Consider the following 27,185-nt stretch of genomic DNA (forward strand, 5'->3'; position numbering starts at 1 on the left):
TGTTCTTTTCTACTGAGCAAATAGCCATTCCATTTACAGACCCTCACACCATTTTACAGACGCTTGGTATCATACCTTCATTCAAAACCACCAAAATATAAAAACACTCTTATTTGATGAATAGAATTTGCAACAGGTATCTTCAAAGCAGTAAAATTCTTACTATGCTTTTCTGAAGGACTTTCTTATACTAATTTGGTTTATTTTCCCAAAATAGTACCAGGGGAAAAAAAAAAAAAAAAGAAACTTCCCCAGGGACTACAGGGATCAGTTGCACAAGTCTTCTCATGTATTTTAAAGATCTTGCAGATGCTCTGCTATTGACTTTAAGCACAGCTTTGTTGTCTTAGGAATGCAAATCAGCTGCTGAGGCATCTCCTCAAGCCATCTGGGTCACACGGAAACTTAAAATGTCACATTTACTAAAACACTCTTTAGGAGACATTATCAGTCCACAAGGCATAAACAAGAGGACTACTATTCTGCCTTTAAGTACAGCAGATCATGATGAACAAAACCCAATCCAATAAATCAATTAGAATATAATTACTAAAATGCCTGCACTAAGTTTTCACAGCAAATTAAGTGGTTTAGAGACAGCCAATTCCATTCCTATCGTACTTCATCTTATAACACAATTTCAGATATACACATTGCTGAATACAACAATTTTCACCAAATTGTAAAATTAAATCACAATAGTTTTAGAAGTGAAAAAAACCAGTAGCAATCAGAAGTGTACAAACTGGTTCCTTCAAAACAACAATAATACTTTTTCAGGCAGAATGCCATGAAAGACCAAGCCCCTTTCAAGAAAAGGAAGAGAGTAAAATGTCTACCCTGTGCTCCAAAGTTCATTAGCTATTAAAATTGCTTGAAATGCAAGAGACACAGGTCCAGGTTGCCTGTGTCAAAATGAAAAATGCAACTGTCAGATCCACCGCAAAGCCAATGCAAAGGAGGCAAGGGTGGGGGTAAGGGGAGCAAACTGGAGCAAATACAGAGCGGATGAAGAAGGGACTGAGCTTAGGGCTGACTTTCTGGCATTCCTGGAAAGCAAGCACCAAGACTCACTAGTGAAATTTTCAATTTCATAGTATGATCCTATCTACTCTCCCTAAAGCAAAAAAGAGGAAAAGAGGGGGTTTGAACTCCACTTTTCCTGTCTCAGTCCAGTTCCCTGGTACCAGCAGGCACCAGAGAGGTCCAAGTATGCAGTTTTTAATGTCTGAGAAGTTCTTACCTAGCAGGAGAAATGGAAGCAAACAAACTGATTTTCAGACCTTCTCCCAAAAGTCTCACTTTGGTCCTGCTCTTCTACCATTAGAAAAAATTATGGTTAAATGTTACCCTCTTCAACCTGTTCACTTTTCTGGAGTCACTTGCCTGTAACAAACGTCTGAACCCAGCTCACTGCAGCCTAAATACCAAAACCGAGGGCTGCTTTTCAGTTGTAAAATAGTACACCTAAACCATTCTTATTTTAGAATCAGGAAAATAACTGATTCTTCAGAACCTGCTTTCAATAATCTGGCATTGAAACAGGTAAAAACAAATGCAGTTCAGCCGACCTTCAGCATTGCTGAGTATCACGTAAGGACTGAGGAGTGAAACTATTAGGTATTTTCTTGGTCTGTCTCTTAAGAATTGTGTTTCAGTAACTCTCCTGGTTAGGGTTGCAGTCCTTACAGAAGCATCTGCTGCTACTGACCAAACAGAAAAATTGTTTGCATTAAGGTTGTAAGAATCAGGCTCTTTAAAGTATTCTAGTGCATCCTGCATGTCATTATCACACAATAGTTGGCTGCTCTAAGACTGTATTATATTTTGATGGAAAATTCAGGCCTGGAGTAAGAAAGCAAGAATATTTTACGCATACTGCCTGAATCAAAAGACTTGTTCTGCCAGTGGTAGTGGCACAATACACCGTTTTTCTCGTTAAGGAACAAAGCAAGAAAACTATGTAAACATAAGTCTTTCTGAACAAGGAATATCACAGAGTCAGTTCATTTTTCATGCTTTTGAAAGGAAATTTAATGCTGCTGTAACATTACTAGGAACTCCTCGGGGGAGGAAAAAGAATCAGCCTGGACAGAGCTTTTGTACATAGTCAGCAATTATGTATGTTCCAGGCAGTCCCCATTTCTGCTACTTCGGGAAAAAAAAAAATAAAAAAACAAAAAAAACCCACTCAAAACAAAAAAAACACCACCACACAGAAAAAAAAAAAAAAAAAGACGTCTTCCTTAACAGAAAAATAACTTCACAAAGCTGACGAACTCTGCCTCATGCCCTCCATCACTCCCACGATCACAGAAACACAGCTCATACCCACAAAACTTCTCTGCAAAGCGTTTGAGTTTCTCTGTGGACTCCAAATGTCGCTACATAACCACACAAGGCATAATTCTTCCCCCTTTTCCCTTTCTTCAGAGTTTGCAACCCACGCAGGAGCACACCCGATGCTCTATGAACCCCCTGCCCTGCAAAAGTGGCCCCGGGGAGCTCTGACAGCGCGCTGCCGAAGCGGTCTACGCTTTCCTTGCTCTAACCCCCGCCTTACCCCACTTCGCGCACCCCAGACACACGGAGACACACAGACGGACGGACAAGCCGGCAGGCACACCCCACAACACACACACAGGGCGCAAATCGCATTTCACCGCCGCTGCCCGAAACGCGGCCAGCAAAAGACGAGCCCTACAAAGCGAGTTTTCAGACTGAGGAATTCCTAAGGCACAACACCGAAAGCGAGCAGGAAGCCAAGGCCCTACCTACAGAAGCCATCCCCAGAGCCGCTCTGCGGCGGACCAGTGGCTCCGGAAGCCCCGGCTGCCCCGCCCTCAGGCCGCCGGCGCCTCAGGACAGGGCAGCGGCTGCGCCGGCTGCTCCGCCGCGCAGGGGTTTGGGAAAAGCCATTCCCCGCCTCTGCCAGCTCCCGTACCGTCCGCTCTACCCCGCGCATTAAAACTTCACAGCAAAGAGGATCCCGATGCCTGCAGCGAAAGAAAAGACGGCCACTCAGCTGAAGACGGCCAGAGTTCACTCCATCCATGCGGAAAATAATTCCCTGATCGTTGTTGAACTCGCTTTGCCGCTCGCTCTCCGGCCACACTGCCCATTCAGTGTATCCCTGCTCTGTTGCCTCCACCTCCTCTAATTTGGCTCCCCTCCCACCCTGCGCCGGGCTGACACCGCCCCTCGTCCGCCCGCTTTCGGCTTAATTTAGCAGCGAGAGCGCTGAATAAAGTCGGACTCCCTTCCCAAGATTTCTTTCACGAACCACCACGTGCAGCTCCGCTGTGCTGCATTCAACGCCGTTCTCTCAGTGTTCAGAGACGGTCTTGTTCGCGGGTCAGAAAGAGGAGTGGAAACACTGCAGCGCCGCGATGGGCAGCACGTTTCCTCCTCGGATTGTTCTTCAGTGTCCCGGGGCACGCCGGATTTTCTGAAAGGATGACTACAGGAAATTACTTGATACGGACAGAAACAAATACGACCATGTGAAGCTTTCCTGCAATGAATTACTCAGCTGCTTTCTAATTTCTAACGGCAACACATTTTGTACATGTGTACTAAACCTTTTTGATAGCTTTAAAATATACAAATTGGCTTGACTATAGAGATGAGTGCCAGTAAACTAACTAGAGTTTTGCTTTCTTCCACAAACCAAAAGGCAAACTAAATCAAACTATTCCTTTAGAAGAATATTCGCTCCTACCATTGATTTTCTACATAGCAGCTGCTCCTATTAAACAATTCTGTAACGGCTGCACCTAGGAGACCCAAATAGCACGGATTAGTTGTGATATACACCAGACTATTAGGTAAAAGTGAGGGACGATCCTTGCCACAGGGGCAGAATAGGTTATTATTACAGCAGTTCAGAACTGTCATCAGTTACTTTGATTAATTTATTATACAACTACACTTTGTCTTGGATGCTTCCTAGCAGAGACAAATGTAGTTGAACATAGTCTTCAAAACCCTATAAATAATAATTATTAGAGAAAATTGCTCTCCATAGGAAGCATTCCTGGCTCTGTATAGAAAGCACTGTAATCACAGGAAACCTTTGGATGTCCCATTTCCTTCCCCACTTTCAAGTCTTGGAAGCTTTGCCCATTTGGCTGTTTACACTTACTGAATTAGAAGAGAACAAGGATAGTAACATTTAACCATTTAACAGTGCTCTGAGATACCATACAAAGGCTGGGTGAAGTAAGAAAGTGTTCATTTCCAAAGTAACATATGAATGTAATATAAGTAGAAACCACATAATTATAATCATTCATATATTGAGTTTTGTCAAAATTTTACCAAATTCACCCTTCATTAAGGTATTTTGTTGCATGTAGCTTTCTAACAGAATCAGACTTAGTTACTCTTAGGGGGCTCTTCATCACGAAACCTCTTTGACATGAACGCTTTTAATGACAAACAAAAGGCGTTTAACACAAAAACTCACCTTTTGTTTGTCCTTCTGTCACAAGTTCAAAGTTTCAACAAGCTGAGATGAGTTCCAGGGAAGGAAAAAAAAATATCTGAAACTCTAAAGCCAGGAGATACAAAGGGCCAGACCAAAATATTATTGTATACAAAAGCATATGAGTTAGGAAGGGGAGGGGAGCATTGAATGTCGCAGGTGAGGAACACGCTGGGTTTACATGAGTGCAGCTTGTGAGATAATGCCATCCCAAAAGGAGAAGGTCCATTATTCAGCAAGGAGAATTGGTTTCATGGCTGTGCCAGACACAGCACAGAAACAAGGGTCAGGTTCTCCATCTGCTGCCAGGTGTTAGTTTTTAGCATAGCAAGGCCTGTGTACAGTTCTCCTAGATAAAGTGCACAAGATTCCCAGCTTCATCAGAACCACCATACTGCAGGATCTAGCCAAAGTAGCTTAAAATGCAGAGCTTGAATTGTAACGTGCACTCCTCTCCAATAGGAAACCCTGCAGGAGGGTGGCTATGCCATGGCCCTCAGACGCATATCCAGCAAACTTCACAATTTGTGAAGGAATGGCATATGTTTCCCTGCTACTCCCACAACTGACAGAAATGTGTGAGTCAATCTCAAGTGACAGTGCATTTCAGATTTTGTCTCCTAGTGTCTGAGAATGGCTCCATAAAATAACATGCCTAACTCAGGCATAGAAAAACACACACTAATTTAGTTTTCTCCTCTTCTGCAAGAGGGAATAAACATGAAGAGAATTAATGTAGGGGAGAACAGCATCTTAAAAAACATAGAGCAATATGGCCTTTGGACTGTAAACACTTAAGTGGGACTGAATGTGTACTTCCTCTGTCCCCACTCAACACTGGCAGGTCTGTAATCCTGAAATTACAGAAAGTTTTCAACTTGCAAATACAGCAGACCAGACCTTCCCAGGCACTCAAACACAGGATCATTTTAAGACTTTAATTGTTTTGAAAACATGTGCTCACAGCTGTACTTCAGTTTTTGGAGCTTTCTTCTCCTTCAGTCTTCCTTCACACTACATGGATTACTTTGGCACAACACAGTCATCAAGTACCACATCATAGAGTAGGAGACCTCACTCTGGAAAATTTGAAAAACCTTGTTTCATGGAATCATAGCAAGGAAAGTAGTTGTTCCCATGGATTTTTGTTAATTTAAGCTTTTCCAGACAAAAGGACTAGTCACATCTCAAAAATGCATGCTATCCACATGCACTGCTAACTAGCATCAACAGGTAGATGTAAAAACAATCCACATCTGCCAGACTGCCATTCAATCCTGTATTTCTGTCAAACTGCTGACAAACTTCTGACAATGACTTATCTCTTGCATCTTCACAACAAGCAAAAATTAGTGGTGGATGACTTCTCAGCTTCAGATTCTTCTCTTTTTTTTATATATGTGTAAGATATTACTCATATATACTTCAATGAATACATACATAGATAGTCATTGGTCAAATGACAGATTTATGTGGGGAAATGCGTGACTTTTTCCTACTGAAAGGGAAAAATAGAAACCAAACTCTCTAAAACTTAGTGCTTCAGAAACCTTTCAAGGAATCAATTTTTCACTGGTGCTTAGAGAGGGAAAAAGAAAAACAAAACAAAACAAAACGACCAGCACCACTCACCAGTATAGTCTCAGGGTGTATTTCAAGCTTAACTGAAGAGGCACATCTGCTTTGAGACCATGATCAAAAGTTACAACACTGAAGGCTTGTATAAACACATTTTTTCCTGTGTAATGATTTAATTATGTAAACAACTTTTTTTGGCATTTACAACTTCAGAATTACACTGTTTATTTTATTGCTTGAATTTTAGAAATTATGAGCTCTCACAGATACCAGTGAAAATAACAAAAAACTCTGTTCAGCACCTTTGGAAATGCCATCATCTTTCTAGCTAATAGGTCCATATTCCAAGGACAGTCAGTTATCTTGGATGGCAAATATAAAAAAAGTCCTTAAATAAATAAATAAATACCAGACAATACTACTGCTTTCTCTCAAGAGAAAATGCCTTTGGAGTAGAGCTACAGGAAGGATGTAAGCTGCACACTGCACAATTAAACTTTCAGATGTATTGCTGCTGAGTGGAATTCAAACCCTCAGGGCACAAGCCTGGATTTGCCATATAACAGATGGGAAAAACGAGCTTTGGAAGAATCATGTTCATTTGGTCACCTAAGGCTTCCTGCACAAGGGAGGTTTTATGCTACTGTAGAAAGCTGACAATTCCAGACCAAAGGAGTATTTTCACACCAGTTTCACACTTACAGACTTTAAGTAGTCTAATAGATTTAGCCATTTATCCTCTATCCTATTCAGAGCACATCCTTTAAATAGATTTTAATTCAAGTTTTCCTGCTGTGAGAGGCCTGCTCTACCATTATTCTAACTTGTATTAAATAGTAATGTGTATGAACTAAGCCAGAAAGAGAAATTTGGCTCAAAAGCATCACAGTTTTCAGACTTGCCTAGGAAAGCCTGGTTCAAGTCCTGCCAATAATCATGCAGAAGAGGGAGACGACCTTGGATCTCTCCCGTCATTTATAAATACTCTAATTGGTTATTAGATTTGCATGGAAAAAGTGCCTCCTTCCCCTTCTAAATGTGATTTAGAAAATGTTAAAGATTTAGGTTAAGCTGGTGGAAAATGGGGAAAACAATCATGCTTGTGAATGCCACTGGCTTTAATAGCACGACCGTACAGACCTGTCAAGACCTGAGTGACCACATATAATATCACTGCATTGACGTCACAATATTTACCTTTTGCTGGTTGCGGTGCTGATGCCCACTGAACTCACAGCCCTCAGCACTGAGCAGTGGGAGTAGGAGGAGGATTCCTCAGACTGTAAAGCACCAGAGCTGCAACCATCAGTGCTAACACTCCCTTACTTTGGTATTCTCTTTGGCGACCCATGATCCTTTTCTGACCTGCTTTTCCTCTCAGAGTAACTCAACCTGAAGTTTCCAAAATGCATCCATTTCCTGAATGACGTCTGAAAACAGTTCTCTGACATGCAGGGATCTACAAGTCTCTTAGTGCATCTACTTCGTAAGTTGAGTCTGGTGCTTAGCAATGATCCAAACAGACTAGTTTTATAGTATCCTCCCTGATGGAGCAAATATAAATCGAAATGGAATTTCTAGAACAAATATTGCATACAGAGAACATATTTTGAACATATTCAACATTCTCTATTTTGTTTTCTAATGTTTTCTTAAACTTTATCTTCTTTTCTTTTTCAAACATCCTTCATAACAAATTCATTGCCAAAATATTTGTGGCAATTGAACACAGGCAGGTAGAGTTTTCAAACTGCTAAGCTGCCACTCAGACATAGAAATAAATGCAAAGATAAAAGAAATAAAATGAAGCGCAGCAGAAACATTTTCATTAACATTATGTTTCGTACACTGTTTGAGCTTGATCTTATAATTTCAAGGCATGTGACCACAGTATGACGTGTCTCTTGACTACACAGGTCTCAGCTTTCATTAAAATGCATAGTTTATGCATATCTTAGTACTAGGAAGTTTTATCAACTCTGAGTGTGTCACCTCCCAACTGGGCATCAAATCAGTTTGCAGAGAATTACAACCAACAGGCACCCTTCAAAAGCACTGAATGAAAGGTGTTAATAATACACTCTCTTTTCACCAGATATGAAAGCTTTGAAATAACAACAGTGAAAAAAGAAAGCCACAACCAATGTGTAATCTCAAGCTATTTTTAAAATACTGTTTTCCAGAACAAAAAATATTTTGCTGATCTTCAGATAACATTTTGTTATGACCAAGCGTAGAATGAATCTACAATCTAATGCATCCCATTTTAGGGAAGTAGCAGCTGCATCTGTTCTCTGCCCTCAATACAGAAAGGTTTCTTGAGCGCTCAGGAAATCAAACCTTTTCTTGACATAATTTATGCCAATTTTTGCATTAAACAGTTTTAACAAAATAAACACAATATAAACTTTACTGTCATTTATATGATTCAACTTTCAGATACTGGTAAAATGTATACAAATGAAAGCTCAGCTTGGCTCTAAGACAAGACATCTGAAGACATCTGAATGAATGTTCCCGTAACCTTCTCATACATTTCATTAACTTGTTCTCCATTTATCTTCAAAGAAAAAAAACCAACAGTATAAACAAAAATCTGAATATAATAAGTGATAATAACAAGAAATCACAAAATTTTTCAGGCTTTTGGAAAGCCATAAAATTCACACAGTGTGATTTAATCTTCTTATAAAGAAGTCTATGTAATCTTCCTATTGTCATCTTTATTTCCTAGAGTTTATCTGGTACACAGATCAATTCAGGGATCCCAGTGACTATCCCACAGATCCAGAACATCTCACCTGCAGTACTACATTATCTTCATAGCTGTTTTATAATCTCCTACCGAAGAATTTCATTTCCATTTACTTTATTCTTGAAGCTTTCTGGACAAATACTTGTAACATTGGGAGAGCGCTGACACAAACTGAGAATGTTCAAGAAATCCAATGACAATAGCGGGCACAAACCAGCAGTGCGACTGAAATACTCAGATTGCCTTCACATTGTTTTTTCTTGAAATGCTACAGATGCAGTACTACTCAGAATTAATTTTACTTAGATCCCATTTAGACTTTGTGTTTTTAACACAGTGTTTGATGAAGGACTGAAAGAAACCAAGAATCTGTTCTGCTTTCTGTACTAGTTCTTCTTAACATATCTTCATTACATCCCTCAAGCCCAGCTATAGCGACTCTACTGCTACCCAGCTTCCTTCCTGCTGTTTCTCCCCCAACACATGCATGTAGTTTTTTCCTCTCCAGGAATTTCTCCCACTTTTCCCATTCCAAGTGCTAAGTCTGTGCCAAACCTCCTGGGAGTGGAGGGGAAAAAAATTCAATGTACCTGTGGCCCCTCACAGATCCTAAAGTCACTTGGGAAAAAAAAAGTGTGTGTATATATATTATATATATCAGAAAAATTTCATATATATCGGATTTTCAGAGCAGGGGGTGGTGGAAGAAGACAGGAGGTGAAAATAAATGAAAGCAAACTGACAATTCCAAAGGCTATTAAAGGAATTGTGTGATTTTTCAAGACATTTTGAAAATAAGTCAGCAATATGCAGACACTAAGGCTTAATCTTAAACCCAATACTTAAAACAGACGTTTTAATCATTCATTGTAAACGTCTTTTTGTTGGATAAAATACCTAGGTAGTTAAATAAATATAACAAAATCAAGCACCACTTCATCTGCTAACAAAGAAAAATACCAATGAGCATCTTCCAGAACATGCAATTCATTTTGCAAAACGGTAAACAGAAAGAGAAAAGGAGAGAGTACACAAGTGAGTGCTCACTATATAATCCTGGCACAGTTTACTAACCATGGTAGCAAGTATCTTATGCAAAACTTCATTTTTACAGAAAACAGGAACATACTAAAGGTGATACTCAAAAAGCTCAGTACCTATCACTTGATAAACATAACCGCTTCTTAGAATGAATCAAGCGACTCTGAGTTTCCTAGCATAGTATTTATTGTTTGTTTTCTGATATGTCTGAAAAATGGTGGGCCACCTATTTTCTAAGTTGCTACTCACATGTATACTTAGTACTTTTATTAGTAGCATATTTGTCTGCTTCAACTGGTAATTCTGACAGTGCACAATAAATAGAGATTAATGCAACACAGCCTTCTATACAAGTAATGAGGTTTTTGTGTGTCATTTTGAAATGGTGGCAAGTCCTCAAACTGCCCACAAGTTTCTAACAGCTAATTCAAATTATGAGGGTTTCTTGGTCTATCTCACATTTATTTTGCACTCACCAGTGAAGCACTTCATCATATAAGTGCATTAGATAAAATGCACAAAGCTCAAGTCTCACCCCTGCAATTTATCTCATAGAGGGGTTTTCCCCCCTCAAATGTTTTGTTTTGCAGGAAAATCATGCAGAAGCAGCATGCTCTATAATTTGTTGAAAATACCACAAGGTTTGTGGTCATTCTGTTATGCACTGTGAGTAAACTCTACACTTGTGGGCCATCTGTTGAAAAGCGTCTGTCTTAAATACTCACCAGTCTTACTTGGTGGCAGGCACTTCCATTGCTGCAGTGCAGCACAGCCATGCAGGGCACTCGAGGCCACTGATGGCCAGACAGTCTTTAAAGAGCTTAGGAGCATCTGCAACGCAGGGCTTGAAGATAGAATCAAAGCCTTAATATTGTGCGGCTGTCAACTGCCAAGATATGCAGTGAAGAGAGTGGACTGTATTGCCAAGCATGCAGGTGCTGTTTTCTGTGTTACTGCTGGTTCCAGGTTTTTCTCAGTTAATAACTCTTTTTGAAAAAAGGCAGTTGTTTCATTTTAAATTCACTGTGTTAAAAAAAAAAAGAGTCAAGACCGAACAAATAGTAGACAGAATGGATTAAAGTGAGGTGCCCCAAATAAGGGATGAAGTCTACAAGGTAATTCTTCTTGAAGGAAAACCTATCAACAGTTATTTGTTTTAATGGTATTAGCATGGGATCAAGAAGCAGTCAGACCTGTTTAGCTGCCATTGATGGAATACTTTTAACATGTAAGAGACTTATAATGTGTAAGAGACTTTAAAGATGTCCCAAGCTAAAAACCTTATTACATACAAATTCCTGTAGGACAGCATTTTCATCACAAGATCTACCATGCCTTTAACACAGTTCAACATTTGACTTGAGGACAAAATGAGCGGGGGAGAAAGTGGAGAGCTTGTTTCTACGTTTAGGGTCCCCAGCACTTGGATACTCATTTCCCTGTGAGAAGAGTTAATTCACGTTTGCTATTTTAGGCAGACGACTCCATGTAACTTTTCAGCAGTCTTGGTTTTGTTTCAAATGGATAATGCAGACAGTGCCAACCAGCCTCCAAGACCACTGTTAACTTTCTCTTTATAGAGGGACAGTCTCAGCTCTTGTATTTGCTTGTTAATCAGCACTTTCCCCAGATGGAATAAAAAGTCATCCAGTACAACCAAAAAAAAAGGGAACGTGAATACTTTCACTGGTGAAACACACAGTATAAACCAGAAAGTCTTTCCAAATCAGTATGTGATTCATTATCCAATGCAATTTTAACAGGGCAGGACATGGCTTAAAGCCCGTTCTGATCTGCAGTCACAGTGTTTCTGTCCAGATGGAAATCCTGCTACGGAAGTGAGGATGGGAGGAAGAGGAGACAGCGACTAGGTTCACCGATCATCTCTGCAATGCAATGTCTGAAGCACCTAACCGTCCTCTCTGTGGTTTTTTTTGTTTGTTTGTTTGCTTGTTTTTTAATTCTGCAGTATTACAGAGCAGCTGCACATGAAATTATGCACATGTGCACCAGATTATGCATTCTGCAGACACTCAAAGTCAACGTGTTTTCCTTGACCATCTGTAGCACATTAATTTATCTCATGTTCAGCATGATGTTCAACCTGTAGGTCACACCAAACACCACCCCTTGCAGAAGTTTAGCTCACAGGGCTATAAGCACATTTTACCATGAAATACCTTTGTCTTGACACAACCATCAGATTTAAAAAATTTTTGATTCTGTGATCAACATTGGCTACAAACCAAAATATTTTCCAGAATATTTTATCAAACTACAGTATCCAAAACCAATGCAAGACAGAGTATACTTTAGACGATGAACTTTCTTATGAAAATACAGTAACAAGAATGGCATCTTTTGTCAGCTTTAACACACGAGCCAAAGAAAATACATTTCTATTGTCCCACTGCTTGTTCATCATATACTATCTTCCATGGACTTAGGAATCTCTAGCTTTTTATATTCAGGCATGTATATTTGTATTCCTTACTCCTCTGAATCAGTGATGTGTTAGAATTTTTAATGAGTGGCTAAAATATGTACAGATTTTGTAAAGTAGAAACATATAACATGGCTATAAACAAAACTAGTCCATATTTAGCTTGATAAATGGATTAATCTCTAAATCATTTAATTCTTATCTCTAAGCCGGAGAATAAAGCTCTGGTAAGTTAATCAGTGTGCACTGGGAGAGTACTTCCCATGAAAATCTTAATCAAAGTGAGTGTGAAGGAAAAAAAAAAGCTCAATTAAAGCTGATTACCAAACAGCTCAGTTGTAGACACTTATAAGTATTTTGGTTAATATCACTCACTAAAAGCATGCATAGAGTACAAGTATTTCAAAATATTTTTAGTTTCTATTTGATTCTTCTGTTACAACATATTTTCCACCATTCAGATGGGTACGAATTAAATTAAACCGTTAATCTATTCCACACACGAGATGGAACATTGTTACCTTTGCTGTGAATTTGGATTACCAGACTGAAATTGCTGATAATAAGCATTACTTCTTTCTACACAGACCAGACACAATACAAAATTTCCATATTTGTATTTGAAAGATATGTTAAGAACTGTATTAGAATCAGTGGTGCAAAGGGAAGGTGATCTGTGACAATAAAGACTTGAAAATAAATCAAGTCATCTCCAAACTTCATGCAATAAAAAGTTTGTATAAAGGTTAGTTTTATGGAGGTGAATGTGTCAATGAAAGTAATCCAAGGAGGAAAAAGTGTGATGCAAATCATAACACATTATATTGTCTTCAGTGTTTACAACAGCCAAGAAGTGGCCTCTGAACATTTATGACTATGCTTTCCACATGCTCTTTTTCTGAACAGGAGAATCAAGTCCTTTTCTACTTGCTCCTGAAACCTATGGAGGCTTCATATGCACTAGTAAATGGTATATTTTATCATAATTAAGAAACATTATGAAAATAATGTTTCATTATGAAAATATTATGGAGGTAAGCACTGCGTTTAGCCACGAGATAAACATGTCAAGGTCAATTGCAGGACAATGAAAAATATAACAGAGACCTTGTCTATCTGCCTTGTGGTAAACATCATAATTTTTTTGTCTCTACTTATATTTTTTATTGCTCATTAATAGCCTCAATGTTTAAAACAAACAAACAACCCACCCCCCAAAACTGCAAAATTAACAAAAGAAAACAACCCAAAAAACCCAAACTCAAAATTACAACAACAAAAAACAAAATGCATCTTTGTTTCCAGGAGGACAGAGCTTATGATAACCATCCACTGAAGTGGATGCACTGATGTCCTAAGCAAATAAACCCAGATGTCAGGAGAAGTTCAATACCCATCTCCTGCTTTGGACATGCTTATTTAAAGAGTTAAGGGGGGGAGAGGCAGTCAGGTATAAATAAATATTATATGAAACCTTTTCATATTGTGGAGGAAGTTTCTGCACATCATAAACTATGATTTTTTTCCCTCTCACAAATTAGTATCACTTTTAGTCCCTATCCTACTAACCCTTCTGACACACAGAAAATGTTTCCAGTTCAGAACGTTGACTTTTTTTAATTGAATAATTAAGCAGTATGTTTCATTTCCCTTGCAACTCAGTGTCTGGAAGAAATGGCAATCTGGAATAGCAGTATGAAATGACAACAGTATAAAATTATAATAAGTAATAAAATTATGCAGTAATGAGGATATCTGTTAGGTTGTGCTTTTGCCTTCCGAGAGATTTATGAAACACTCATCTCTCTACTGGGTGATGTAACATATTAAGTCTATGTTAGTCAACGGAGAGAATTTAGGATTACAGTGTCTCTGTCAGATAAAAACAGAGTCTGTATTAGAAAAAAAGTGGAAACATGCCAGTGTCTGGTCTTGAAGAGTTCCGTAACAGCATGAGGAGAAAATATGACCTTTGGACAATATTTAGAAAAGATGCAGCTCGTATGCCTAACATAAGCTTTGAGGTACCTAGGCTAAGCTCCGTGGTGGGTATGAAAAGGCAAGGCTTTACACATGCATGAAGGCTCCGAGATTCCTCATACCAGCAGCAGTGCTATCATTCCACCACATGCACTGCTCAGACTACCCAAGTATACTTAGGCTGTTCAGAAAAGATGGAAAACCAGGACATCATGTCTTCTCTTTGTCAGTACATGGATAAAGGATTATAGACAATCTTCCCTTGTTTCACAGATTGCTGCCTTCTACTGCAAGACAGTGCCTGTTTGTGAATGCAGATTTTCTGCAAAGCTCTGTCCATGCTTTGGCCAGGTCTGAGGAAGGGGCAGCTTCTCACATCCAGCCTGAGGGGTGGAAGGCAGGGGAGGTTAGCCAGAGTTCAGTCCTCTGGCAAAGAGCTTGATATGATTTTATTTGTTACTTCCACATACAAAGGGACTTCAATTAGCTGTATGCTGTCTGAGACAAAACGGCCTTTATAAGCTTAAAAATGGCCTACAAATAGTGCTTCTGTTCCTTCACTGATATGTGGGACCCTCCTGAGGGATATACAACAGCTACTGTGTTACTCAGAGAACAGCATCTGGGTTCTATCTGGAGCCTGCTTTTTCATGAGGTATTTACAAAACTACCCAATTTACAGACTGCTCAAGTTTGTCTTAAGAAACAAGGTGTCTTTCAAAAGGTAATTCAGAATGAACTCTGTGGGTGCTGTATCACTTGCAAGCTATGTAAAGTGAGGAAAAGGGCAATGAAACCATGGCAGCAAGCGATCACTAGAGCAGCAGGACTGACACGGAAGGACTACATGCCTGAACACAGACTGAGCGATGTTAAACTTGCTCCCGTCTGAGAAAGAACAAGGAATCCTGCTTTTTCCAGTTGGGGCAGGCAGGGTATCGACAATAAATACATGTGGAGAAAGAAGAGGTAGGGCATAGCTAACAACAGGGAGACAGATACATAACACCACTGGACTGACTTTCCCTAGTGAAGTGGTTTCACCTGGACAAAAAAGTAAGATTTCTAAGGTTAACAGAGCACCATTTTATACAGGGTGTTGTCAGGTTTCAGTGAAGATAGTGCCCTTCACTTCAATAAATAGTTTAAGAATCAGAATTACATGCATCCAAGATAAGGTACACAGTTTACAACATGAACAACTTACAAAAGAACAGATGATTTTATCATTTTGTATGCATAAAGACTGGATGTCATTGTAATTCTTGAATACAGAATACATAAAAAGGGCAGATATTGTTCTTTTAAAATGTATACTTTTATACTTTTCTAAAACCACAGTAGTTCTCCCTTGATATGGTGAGTGCTAACTATAGTAAAAGCATTTCTGTACAAGGAAGTGGGAAGGAAATAAGACTATAAAATAAATATGTCTGGATAATTGGTAGCCAGATGTTACAGTATCCTCACTAACTTGGAATGCAGCCAAGCAGAAAAGCCAAGATGCAGAACAAAACAATTTTGAATTCAATGGTGATCTGAACTGAGAGAAAAGGGGCAATATCTTAATGGCAGAAATTAAGACTCCAGAGTCCGTGACTCCAAAGACCTCTATCTGCTGAAACTCTCTAGAGAAGTCAGTATGTTTCCCAACTTCTACCAAAATAAAAAACATGAAAGCATTCAAAAGAAGGGCAAGGTTGCAAAGGAAAGTATTAAAAATTGGGGCTGTCAGTGTTCTGGCAAAGTGCATACTGTCAGAGTCACGTTTGTCACATGTGCATAAGAGCAGTGTCAACCACAGGAACAGCTACTTCTGTTCCCTTCAGATTCTTGTCCTTGTTCAACACATAAAACACAATGCTCTTGCTCTGGCAATGAATTAGGGATTGTTAGCAAAAGTAATGAGAAGATTCTTGCCAAAGTCAGAAGACACAGAAGCAAATAAATACAGTAAATAGATACTTACTGTAGACACAGGCAACAAATAAAGTAGAATAGTGAAGGGAAAAGGGGAAAAAAATATCTAAAGTAGGATTCTAATATTGCCTCTGGCAGTAGAAATTTCTTTGCTTTGGTGGAAAAGTCACCTAACTACTATTTCTTAGAGGTTCTCGCTAATGGTGTGTTGTATGTTTTCTAGCTGACCCACCTCATACACCTGTAACCTTAGTGTCAAAGTACATTATGTTTGCAGCTAACAGCAAAGCCATAGGGAGCTGAGCACTTGACCTGTAGCATTCATGAGACCCCACCTGGAGTACTGTGTCCAGTTCTGGAGCCCCCAACATAAGAAGGACATGGACCTGTTGGAAAGAGTCCAGAGGAGGGCCACGAAGATGATCAGAGGGCTGGAGTACCTTTCCTATGAGGACAGGCTGAGAGAGTTGGGGCTGTTCAGCCTGAAGAAGAGGAGGCTCTGGGAGGACCTTATAGCGGCCTTCCAGTACCTCAAAGGGGCCTACAGGAAAGATGGGGAAAAACTCTTCAGTAGGGCCTGTAGTGACAGGGCAAGGGTTAATGGTTTCAAAATAGAGGGAGGGAGATTCAGATTAGATATTAGGAAAAAAATTTTTACAGTGAGGGTGGTAGAACACTGGAAGAGGTTGCCCAGAGAGATGGTAGATGCTCCATCCCTGGAAACGTTCAAGGCCAGGTTGAATGAGGCTCTGAGCAACCTCATCTAGTTGAAGATGTCCCTGGTCCTTGCAGGGGGCTTGGACTAGATGACCTTGAAAGGTCCCTTCCAACCCTAACTATTCTATGATTCAGTACACCCTGAGCATCATTTTTTAAGGTGTATTGAAAGGGAGAACTACTTGCTTTAGTCTAAGCTAATGTAATTATTTTCAGTGTCCCATTAACTGAGTATCTAAATATAGCATTTGGAATTAAGAAGGAGAATCCCCAACAAAATAAGAGAAATACACTGAAAGCCACTAAATTTCCCAGGGTAAGTCCTAACTCTTAGCAACAGCGATAGAAACAATTTAAAAACAAAGTGTTCAGTAGATTAACTCAACGTAAGCAACCTGTAATCGATTTGCTGAAGCTGCCCGAGGAGAATATCTACCACTAATTTTTTAAGAGTTGAGAGAGTAACGGGCAAAGCCACAGCAACTGAACCATAAAGAGATGTCTTGAACTGGGCAGAAGATTGCCTTATTTCTAAAGATAATTTCATTCTGTGTTAATGTAACTTGCTTTTAATAACTATTAAATGAGGCAAATTAAACAGGAAAAGTTTTTTTTTCCAAAGTTAAAACCACAACACTAACTGTTATTGCATCAAAATCCACCATCAAATTTATCGGAAACTCTATTATCAAGATCCTGCCTGAGAAGACAGTGACAGCGTAAGCAATAAAACTATATATACACATGAATAATCATCTGAACACCTTCCAATGCATACAATTTATATGAAGGGTTGTGATTTTTATTTAGGTTTTAAATAAATTATGCTGGCTTCCTTCTATACCCAACACTTCCTGATGCAGTCACATGTAATACTTCGTTTTTTTCAAACTTAATTGTTTTAAAATAATTTCGCACAGAAAAGGTGACAGCTAACAATAGGTTTGCTGCTATTTTTAGCAGCAAAAAGTTAAGGCCTCAAAGAAGAATCCTGAATTAATAAAATTCACAGCTTAAATCTTTAACCATATCATCATCTGTTACCAATTTTTCCATACTCGCACATTTACAAACTGTATTGTTCCAAAAAAACCCTTCAGAACATTCATTCCTTTGATTAAGGATCTCCTTGACTTGAGCGTAGCTACTGCCAAGCTCTATTGTAAGCTTCACTTGCCTGGCAAAATAGCAACATGGATATCACCCCTCTTTCCTCAGATGGAGACAAAATCTATTAAAAATCAGAAGAAACTCAAGTCTTCTGACAGTACTACTTTGATAGTAGAGAGATCATGGAACACTGAAGCCATGCAAACACATACACAGAAGAAGAGCAGGATAGCCTCAAATACTGAATTGCATTTCCTCTTATTGCCATGATGCAAAGGCCTAATTGTTCCACATTTATTTTGGACACTGAACGTGAACATGGGACTCCCTTTTGGCAATTAACAGCATTAAATCTTTCTTTGATAATTCTTCATTGTTCACTTCTTTTTGATATGATTAAAATAGTACTGCTAAATTCTATTTTTCTGACTTACAAATGTCTAAATTCACCAGGTATATGTCCTATTTATAAAGGAATAACCACTGTAGCATTAGTTGTCTTCATACACAGTTCAGTTTCAAATTATTTAAGAAGTAGGGGTATCTTACCAGGACTGGTTCTGCACAGCTCAGATAGGCTGCTGACCTTTTGGCTGGAGGGAATCCGCTGATGGTATAGCGGAGGTGTTTTCACTAGGAGAGATGGAAAAGTACGATTCCTCTTCAGTAACACCTAAAATGTTAACAGTGCTATTAAAATACAAAGAGACAGACATCTCCTTACCGTATGGTGTCTCTGGTGACAGAGGAAAAGCTGGTGTGGCTGGGACAGCTTCATTTCCATTTTTTGTTGGGGAGAGGAGTCTCCCATCTATTTCATCTTGGTAATGTGCAACAGCCATCTAGAAAGGGCACAAAAAAGGAAAATTACAGTGTGAAAATTCCAGTGAAAGGGCACATAAAAGGAAAATTACAGTGTGAAAATTAACTCTTCAACAGTGTGACATTTTTAATCAGATTACAGAAGGTTTCATATACTCTGATCCACTGTTCCATAGACCTTGGAACACTAAAACCATGCAAAAACACAGAAAGGACAAGAGCAGGACATCCTTAAACACTGAATTGTAATTCTGAGATAACTACAGTAAGTCATTGTTCTTATTACTACAATGCAAGTGCCCAGTTGCTTCACATTCACTTTAAACACTGAACATGAGACGTCCTACTGGCCTTTCGCTTCAATAAATCTTTCCTGAAAGATTTATTGTTTACCTCCTTGGTCTCCCCTACAGGAACCGGTGACCCTGGATTTACAGCCTGGTCAGCAGCAGGCGACTTCATCCATCCACACTTGTTATACGATAGCTGCCCAGGGACATCATTGTCATACTGCCCAACACTTAACTTTCTGATCCTTCCCCTTGTTGCGTCGCCATCTTGTGTATCTGTTGCTGAAAACAAATAAGTAAACTGATTAATCAAGTTTTTTTTTTTTTTTTTCAGTTAGAGCTGTTAAAACAAACTTTGCTATTGTGCCTTCGGTGATTCTGTTCAAGAACGCTCATGAAATAACTGTTTTCATAACTGCTTTATAAAACCACACAGATAGGGGGAGGAATTTAAAAAAAAAGAAATAAATCAGTGGTAGTTAGCCTTGCTGACACAAGTTGGAACACATGTGCAGTACAGCTGGTTCCAGCGGAGTGAAGCAACCCGTTTCTGCTGACGCTGGTTTTCGGTGGGGTTACTCCCAACGCTACCGGCAAAGCCTCCGCCAGCAAGGGCCGCGGCGGGCGGCCGCACGGGAACCTCTCTGCCCGTTCCTCACAAACACCGGCTCCTGGCGGCAACACCGCCGCCACTCTCCAGGAACGCATTTCATCCAAACCACAGCTACTTTTTAGCTAATACAGACTCTGGCCCTTATAAACCCAGCTCACTGCACGTCTTTGGCGACACACATGGCAATCACACGTCACCACGAATTTAGGTATTAGATACACACGGGAGCTCTGGAGCCTGAGGAATGCAACACAAGAGTAAACTGAGCCAGCAGAACAATCCAGGATATTCAAGGGCATAAAGCAGTATTTGTTTCCAAGGTTACTATTAAGAGAATGTCATTAGTACAGCTCTATGATTAGCACGCATACTTAGTCCTTCGGTCCCACCAACAGGCACTTTCAGAATATTCCTGCAGCAATTGCTGGTTCCACCCTTCTTTATATGAATAAGTTAATAATATGGATCCCACAGTAGTCCTTGCTGTGTAGTCACAGGACAGTATGAAAATAATTGTATGGACAACTTTTCAGATACTCCTCTGAGAATTTTTATTGTCTATATAGGCAAAAAGATCTTCGAGAATTAGCTATTTCTCTTAAAAGAGCTGATAATCTCCAAAAGAGATTATTTTCATTTCCTGGTGTCATTTTAACTCTTACAATCGTTTCCAACTGTAAGTACGTGATGATTAGGCACATCTACACACTGTGATCCCGGAGCTGTAACAGGGGGAGTCTAAAGCATGCCCTTCATCTAAACCCGCAGAAGGGCTGAGCCAGCCACTTCGGTAGAGAAAGACAACAGCGTACACCTTCCACACATATTCGTTTCCTAATCTGAAGTAGCTGACAGAAGCCAAGGTGTAAAATCTGGCACACAGCATTAAGTGCCTCCATTACAGACATTTCACCCTGATAACAGAGCATCATTCTAGAGCATCAGTGCACAAATAGGTTTCTGTTTAGGAGAACAGTTTTTATTCAAGTTTAAAATATAGACAGGGATTTCAGACTAAAATCCATGGTACTTAAGTGATTCTGCATTGGCATATACATGTATCAACCTGAATGACTTGCTGGCCAGTAGTGGCTTATCCTAATATTAGTAATTCTCTTGTAAAACTACAGAATTAGACACTTTCAAAAATCCAGCTCTGCTACTATCAAAGCCAGTGTGACAGTAACTTAAACTAAAGACAAATCAATAAATAAAACCCTGCTAGTCCCTTTTGAAAATTGCACCAATAGAGTTAAATTTCAGGGTCCAAATTTAGCCAGTTATTTATTTTATCGAGCCAATATAAATATACCTAGCAGGTCTTGTAAAAGACACAGCTGAGATTCAGTTTTTACAGTACAACTTTGAAAACTATATTTTTAAGCATTCATGTTTTAAACACTTATTTAACCCTTTTTCCTCTGACTAGAAACTTTGTGTGTGGTCTTTCAGGCAGAAAGAATATCTTCTGAAGACAATGAAGCAAATTAGATGCATCAAACAAGATCTTTGAAGCCAGGAAAGACAAGGACATGAAATCCATGAATCCAAGGACAAATATCTTCCAAACCTCCTGTGATGCTAAAAAGTCATGAAGATTTCTACTGAAATTGAAAACAGTTAAGAATGTAGACAGAGTTCATACTACTCCAGAAGTCAGCAACTTTTAGCATTGGAATTCTTTTTTTATTTGTAATTTCTTTAAAGAAAAATGAGTGGGAATCACTGTGCAGAATTTCAGCCATCGAAGAGACCACCTGAGACCAGACACTCCAAGTCCCACCGCTCCTCCGCAGGAGGCAACGGGAGCCAGAAATATCAGTTTCACTCCATTTGTAATCAAGTTATGAAGGTATAGGCAGTTTCTTTCTGAAACTGCCTCTCCTACTTAACACAGCTGTGTAGACCACTTTATGAGTGAGAATGTGTCGTAGTTCAGGCCTGATTGGGACCAGACTACGCAGTCTCTCTCTCACTGCCCCCACCCTCCAAGAGAATAGGGAGAGATAATGTAAGGAAAAACGGCTGGAGGTTTGAGATAAGGACAGGGAGAAATCCTTAAAATTACCGTTACGGGCAAAACAGACTCGACTTGGGGAAAACTATTCATTTCTTACTACAAACAGCAGGATAATGAGACAGAGAACAAGAAAACCTCCTTCCACCCCTCCCTCTTCCCAAGCTTAACATTATCTCTACTACCTTCCCCTCCCGAGCAGCACAGGGGGGAAGAGGGAATGGGGGTCGCGGTCAGTTCATCACAGGTTGTTTCATGCCGCTGCTTCATGGTCGGGGGAAGAACTCCTCACATTCCTCCCCTGCTCCATTGTGGGGTCCCACCCATACACCACAGCCCTTCATGAAACTGCTCTGGCGTGGGTCATCTCTTCCACGGAGTGCAGTCTCTCCAGAACAGCTGTCCCAGCGGGCCCTCCACGGACCACAGCCGCCTTCAGGCATCCACCTCCCCCGATGTGGGGTCTTTCACAGGCTCCAGGTAGATCTCTGCTCCTCCATGGACCTCCACAGGCTGCAGGGGGACAACCTGCTTCACCATGGTCGTCACCACAGGCTGCAGGGGAATCTTGGCCAGGTGCCGCATTACTCCTCCCCCTCCTTCTTCACTGACCTTGGCATCTGCAGCCGTTCCTCACAACAGGCTGGTAGATGTCTCTCAGGGTCTTTTCATATCTTATTCACTTCTCATCTCCTCTCCACTTCTTGCAGCCAGGCCGGACCGAGTCAGGCCCAGTCAGCCGCCTGGCGAGAGGCCAGAGGGTGAGGCCTGCAAGGCCCATGAGGCCTGCGCCTCCCCCTCTGCGCCTCTGCCCCCGCTCAGCTTCTTCACATCTTCTCTCTTTTTTTTTTGTTTTCCCCTTTTAAAATAAGTTATCGCAGAGGCATTATCATGGAACATTCTGCTACTAATTGGCTCGGCCTTGGCCAGCAGCAGGTCCGCCCTAGGCCCGGCCGAGTCCACTGAACAAAGGGGAGCGACTTCTAGCAGTTTCCTACAGAAGCTACCGCCTTAGGCCCCCCCTCACTAAACAAAACCACGACAGAATGTCTACCTTTTGCATGGGTCAAAAGACCCTTTAAAATTTAGCGCAGATTTTACTTGTCACACTAATAAGAAGGCTTAATCACCAATGATATTCATACACTTATGTCATTAGTAGTCATACACTCCTGAAGCTTATAATTTCCACAAAGTTAATACAGTCCTCAGAAAGCTGCAAACAGGTATGTCAGGGAAACTGGACATTTTCCTTAAATCAGCTGGAAGTGTTTTACATATCAAATTCTCAGCAGATGCTGAACGACACACAGGAGAAGTTGAGCTGATATACTGCAAGAAATTTTAAAGCAAATAACTGAATCTATGAGATGAAAATAAAGTGAAAGAGTCAGAAAAAAAATGACTTTTACTTAAGTTTATTAGTTTTACAAATGTACTTCAAAACTGCCTCAATGTAACAGATGTTTAGAGTTAATAATTTAAAAGGTGTCTTTTACAGTGTAAAGTGACAGGAGCCAAGACTTCCTACAAGTCACATCATTTTTCTTCTTCTAGTTTAGCTTGAAGTTTTGGCAGAGCTTCATAAATATCCCGGGAGGACATATTTATTTATTGGAAAGCATTTTGTATACTCTAATTTCTCTTTTCTCTTGTGAACCACAAAAATAATTTCATTTTTCCTGAAGAAGAAATAGTAACATTCCAACAGATTGGCATCAAAACAGCCTCAGGCATTTATCTTGTCAGATAGTTATCACCATGCCAATGCTACAGCTAACAGAAGCATGTCCAGTGGCTAAAGGTTAATCTTTCTTTGGTTTCTTTAGCTGCTCAGCTTTTCTGGAGTACTATTTAGAGGTATTTTATAAGTAGTAGAAATAAAACAAGCTGCTTAGCTTTCCTGGAGTACTATTTAGAGGTATTTTATAAGTGCAAGAAATAAAACTAGAAACAAGCTAAAAATCTTGTCTGCAGTGACATTTCAACAATCATGCTCTATCTCGTAGATTAGCAGTTGTCCTGGCTAAACTTCAGAAACTATTATTATGTTAACCCTTCATGTGTTATATATGTTTGTATTTACCGAGTGCACGAGGCACACCACTAAAAAGGCCTACATCTACTTTCAGTTACCACAACAACTAGTAAGAGGATGCTTACATATTTCCACTCGATTCACAAGGCTTGTGGGCTAGCCTCAGAACCAGCTTTATGTGAGAGTGGGGCAAGCACAGCATACGTGGTAGGACTCTCTGGGAAGAACTTTTCTTGTGGAGGTGGAAAACCAAGTTGGACTGACAGCCCTTCGGCCCGTTATGGAAATTTTTATCATTTGTAACACAGACCTATTAGTCTTTTCCAAAACCCAGCATTGTCCATAAAAGTTCTTCCCTTAACTTCTACTTAGTTTTCATCAACTTATTTGCCAACTGTGCAAATTACAGTCAAACTGGAAACTCCTTGCAACAGATAAAACAAAGTTAGTAAGAAATATGACAGTTTCAGCATTTTGTTGTTTACCCCTCTATAAGGGGCTCTAAATCACAGTATGATTTTGTGCGTGAAGGGTTGCAGTCACCTTTAAAGATCTGAGTATTTCTTCAGGCTATTCAACTGCTCTTCTATTTCTCTGCATTGTTTTTCATGATAGAGCTTTCTTTGCTTTTTTTTTTTAAAATGCAATGTATTACAGAAAAGACTTACATAAACCCTATAAATTAACTTATTCAAACTGGTTTGAGGCGGGGAAAAAATTATGATATATTGAATCACAACAGGATAAAAAAGCTTTAGAGTCTCTAGATTCACATTATCCTGATTACCAACACAAGTAAATAAAAATGCTATTTAGCAGTTATTTATCCCTTGAATAACCTCCAGGATCAATAATGTACTTCAATTTATCAAAGTAATAATAATTTGCTCTCCTTAATATTCAGGAATCAGAATAGAATAGAATATTTCAATTGGAAGGGACCTACAATGGTTAGCTAGTCCAACTGCCTGACCACTTCAAGGCTGACCAGAAACTAAAGCATGTTATTAGAGGCATTCTCCTAATGCCTCTTAAACACTGACAGGCATGCAGCATCAACCATCTCTCTAGAAAGCCTCTTCTAATGTTTGACCATTCTCTCTGAAAAGAAATGCTTCCTCATGTCCAGTTTAAACTTCCCCTGACACGCGTCCTGGCACTGGGTACCAGGGAGAAGAGATCAGCACACCCCTCTCCACTTCCCCTCCTCAGGAAGCTGGAGAGAGCAATGAGATTGCCCCTCAGCTTCCTTCTCTCCAAACTAGACAAGCCCAGAGCCCTCAGCCACTCCTCAGAGGGCATGCCTGCCAGCCCCGTCACCAGCTTCAGTGTCCTTCTCTGAGCTCATTCAAGGTTTGTAACATCCTCTCTAAAGAGAATTTTAGGGGCCAGAACTGCACACAATACTCAAGGGTGAAGCTGCACCAATGCTGAACACAGCAAGATAATCACCTCTTTCGACCAGCTGGTTATGCTGTGTTTGATGCACCCCAGGATGCGGTTTGCCCTCTTGGTTGCCAGGCCACACTACTGACTCCTGTTGAGCCTCCTGTCAACCAGCATGCCCAGATCACTTTCTGCTAGGCTGCTCTCCCGCCATTCGTCTCCCAGTTTAGACTTGTGCTCTGTGTTACTCCATTCCAGGTGCAGAATCTGGCATTTGGACTTGTTAAATTTAATCCCATTTATCATTGCTCAATGCTCCAATCTATCCAGATCCCTCTGCAAGGCATCTTGTCCCTCAAGAGAGTCAACAGCACCTCCCAGTTTGGTATAGAACCATAGAATCATAGAATGGTTAGAGTTGGAAGGGACCTTCAAAGGTCAGCTAGTCCAACCCCCCTGCAAGGAGCAGGGACATCCCCAACTACATCAGGTTGCTCAGAGCCTAATCCAGCCTGGCCTTGAACGTTTCCAGGGATGGGGCCTCCACCACCTTTCTGGGCAACCTGTTCCAGTGTTCTATAACTCGCATCATAAAAAATTTTTTCCTAATTTCCAATCTAAATCTAGGCCCCACTATTTTAAAATCATTACCCCTCGTCCTACTGCAACAGGCCCTACTGAACAGCCTCTCCCCATCTTTCCTGTAGGCCCCCTTGAGGTACTGGAAGACCGCTATCAGGTCTCCCTGGAACCTCCTCTCCTCCAGGCTGAACAGCCCCAACTCTCTCAGCCTGTTCTCATAGGAAAGGTGCTTCAGGCCTCTGTCATCTTTGTGGCCCTCCTCTGAACCTTCTCCAACTGGTCCATGTCTTTCTTATGTTGGGGGCTCCAGAACTGGACTCAGTACTCCAGGTGGGGTGTCACCAGGGCAGAGTAGAGGGGGAGAATCACCTCCCTCGACCTGCTGGCCACGCTCCTCTTGATGCAGCCCAGGATGTGGTTGGCCTTCTGGGCCGCAAGAGCACATTGCTGGAGAAAATTTTACTTCAACAAAAATTGTGGGAACAGAGAGTGCAGCACAGCTGTCTGATTTTGAAGAATTTGAGCTATGTCCTTGAACACCACTTGCTCAATAACAAAAAAAAACCAGCAATTAGAACAAGATAAGTAAATACCAAAGGCAAAAATAGTAAAGACAACTAAAAATCTATAACCAATCCAAATGAAGTTTAAGGCATGCGAACAGTATATTGCTACCAATTGAATGAGATGATTAAGCGCGTGCATTCCGCATGTAACTGAGAAAAGATATAAAAGACTTAGGCTGACAGACAATAAACTTCTCCAGTACACCATCCACGGAGTCCGTGCCCTTATTGTAACATATGGCGCCTGAACAGGGACCTTGACTCACGGAAAGACAGCAACTGGTGGCAGCCCGGACTGAACGAAAAAGTAACGGAGAAAAGCGTTGCAAGCGGTGGAGGTAAGAGTCGCGGTCCCCGAGACCAAGGATAAAGCGGCGGGTAAAGAGCCGTGGTCCATGTGACCAGGGAAAAAACAGCGGGAAAAGAGCCACGGTCCACGAGACTGGCAGAGAGCGGCGGGTAAAGAGCCGCGGTCCGCGAGACCGAGGAGAGAGCGGTGTGTAAAGAGACGCTGTCCACGAAGGAGAGAGCGGCAGGAAAAGAGCCGCGGTCCACGAGACCAGGAGAGAGCAGCGGGTAAAGAGCTGCGGTCCACGAGACCAGGAGAGAGCGGCAGGAAAAAAGCCGCCGTCCACGAGACCAGGAGAGAGCAGCGGGTAAAGAGCTGCGGTCCGCGAGACCAGGAGAGAGCGGCGGGAAAAGAGCCGCAGTCCACGAGACCAGGAGAGAGCGGCAGGAAAAGAGCCGCGGTCCACGAGACCAGGAGAGAGTGGCAGGAAAAGAGCCGCGGTCCACGAGACCAGGAGAGAGCGGCGGGTAAAGAGCTGCGGTCCACGAGACC

The 27,185-nt window shown here is 40.8% G+C and overlaps 1 protein-coding gene across 7 annotated transcripts in view; it reads right to left on the reverse strand.

The window, feature by feature from the left end:
• TNS3 (tensin 3) overlaps positions 1 to 27,185 on the reverse strand; it is a 259,528-nt gene that overhangs the window by 29,792 nt on the left and 202,551 nt on the right. For all 7 annotated transcript variants that reach the window (XM_086743082.1, XM_086743080.1, XM_086743079.1 and 4 more), the window contains 3 exons: positions 19,246 to 19,424; positions 18,755 to 18,872; positions 18,580 to 18,663 (listed from right to left, as the gene is read on the reverse strand). In XM_086743082.1, the coding sequence (XP_086599208.1) occupies positions 18,580 to 18,663; positions 18,755 to 18,872; positions 19,246 to 19,424 (381 nt within the window). The remainder of the gene's footprint in view (positions 1 to 18,579; positions 18,664 to 18,754; positions 18,873 to 19,245; positions 19,425 to 27,185) is intronic.

The sequence above is a fragment of the Chlamydotis macqueenii genome, chromosome 2 (genome assembly GCF_036417535.1).
Source record: "Chlamydotis macqueenii isolate bChlMac1 chromosome 2, bChlMac1.mat, whole genome shotgun sequence".
NCBI classification, from domain to species: Eukaryota; Metazoa; Chordata; class Aves; order Otidiformes; family Otididae; genus Chlamydotis; species Chlamydotis macqueenii.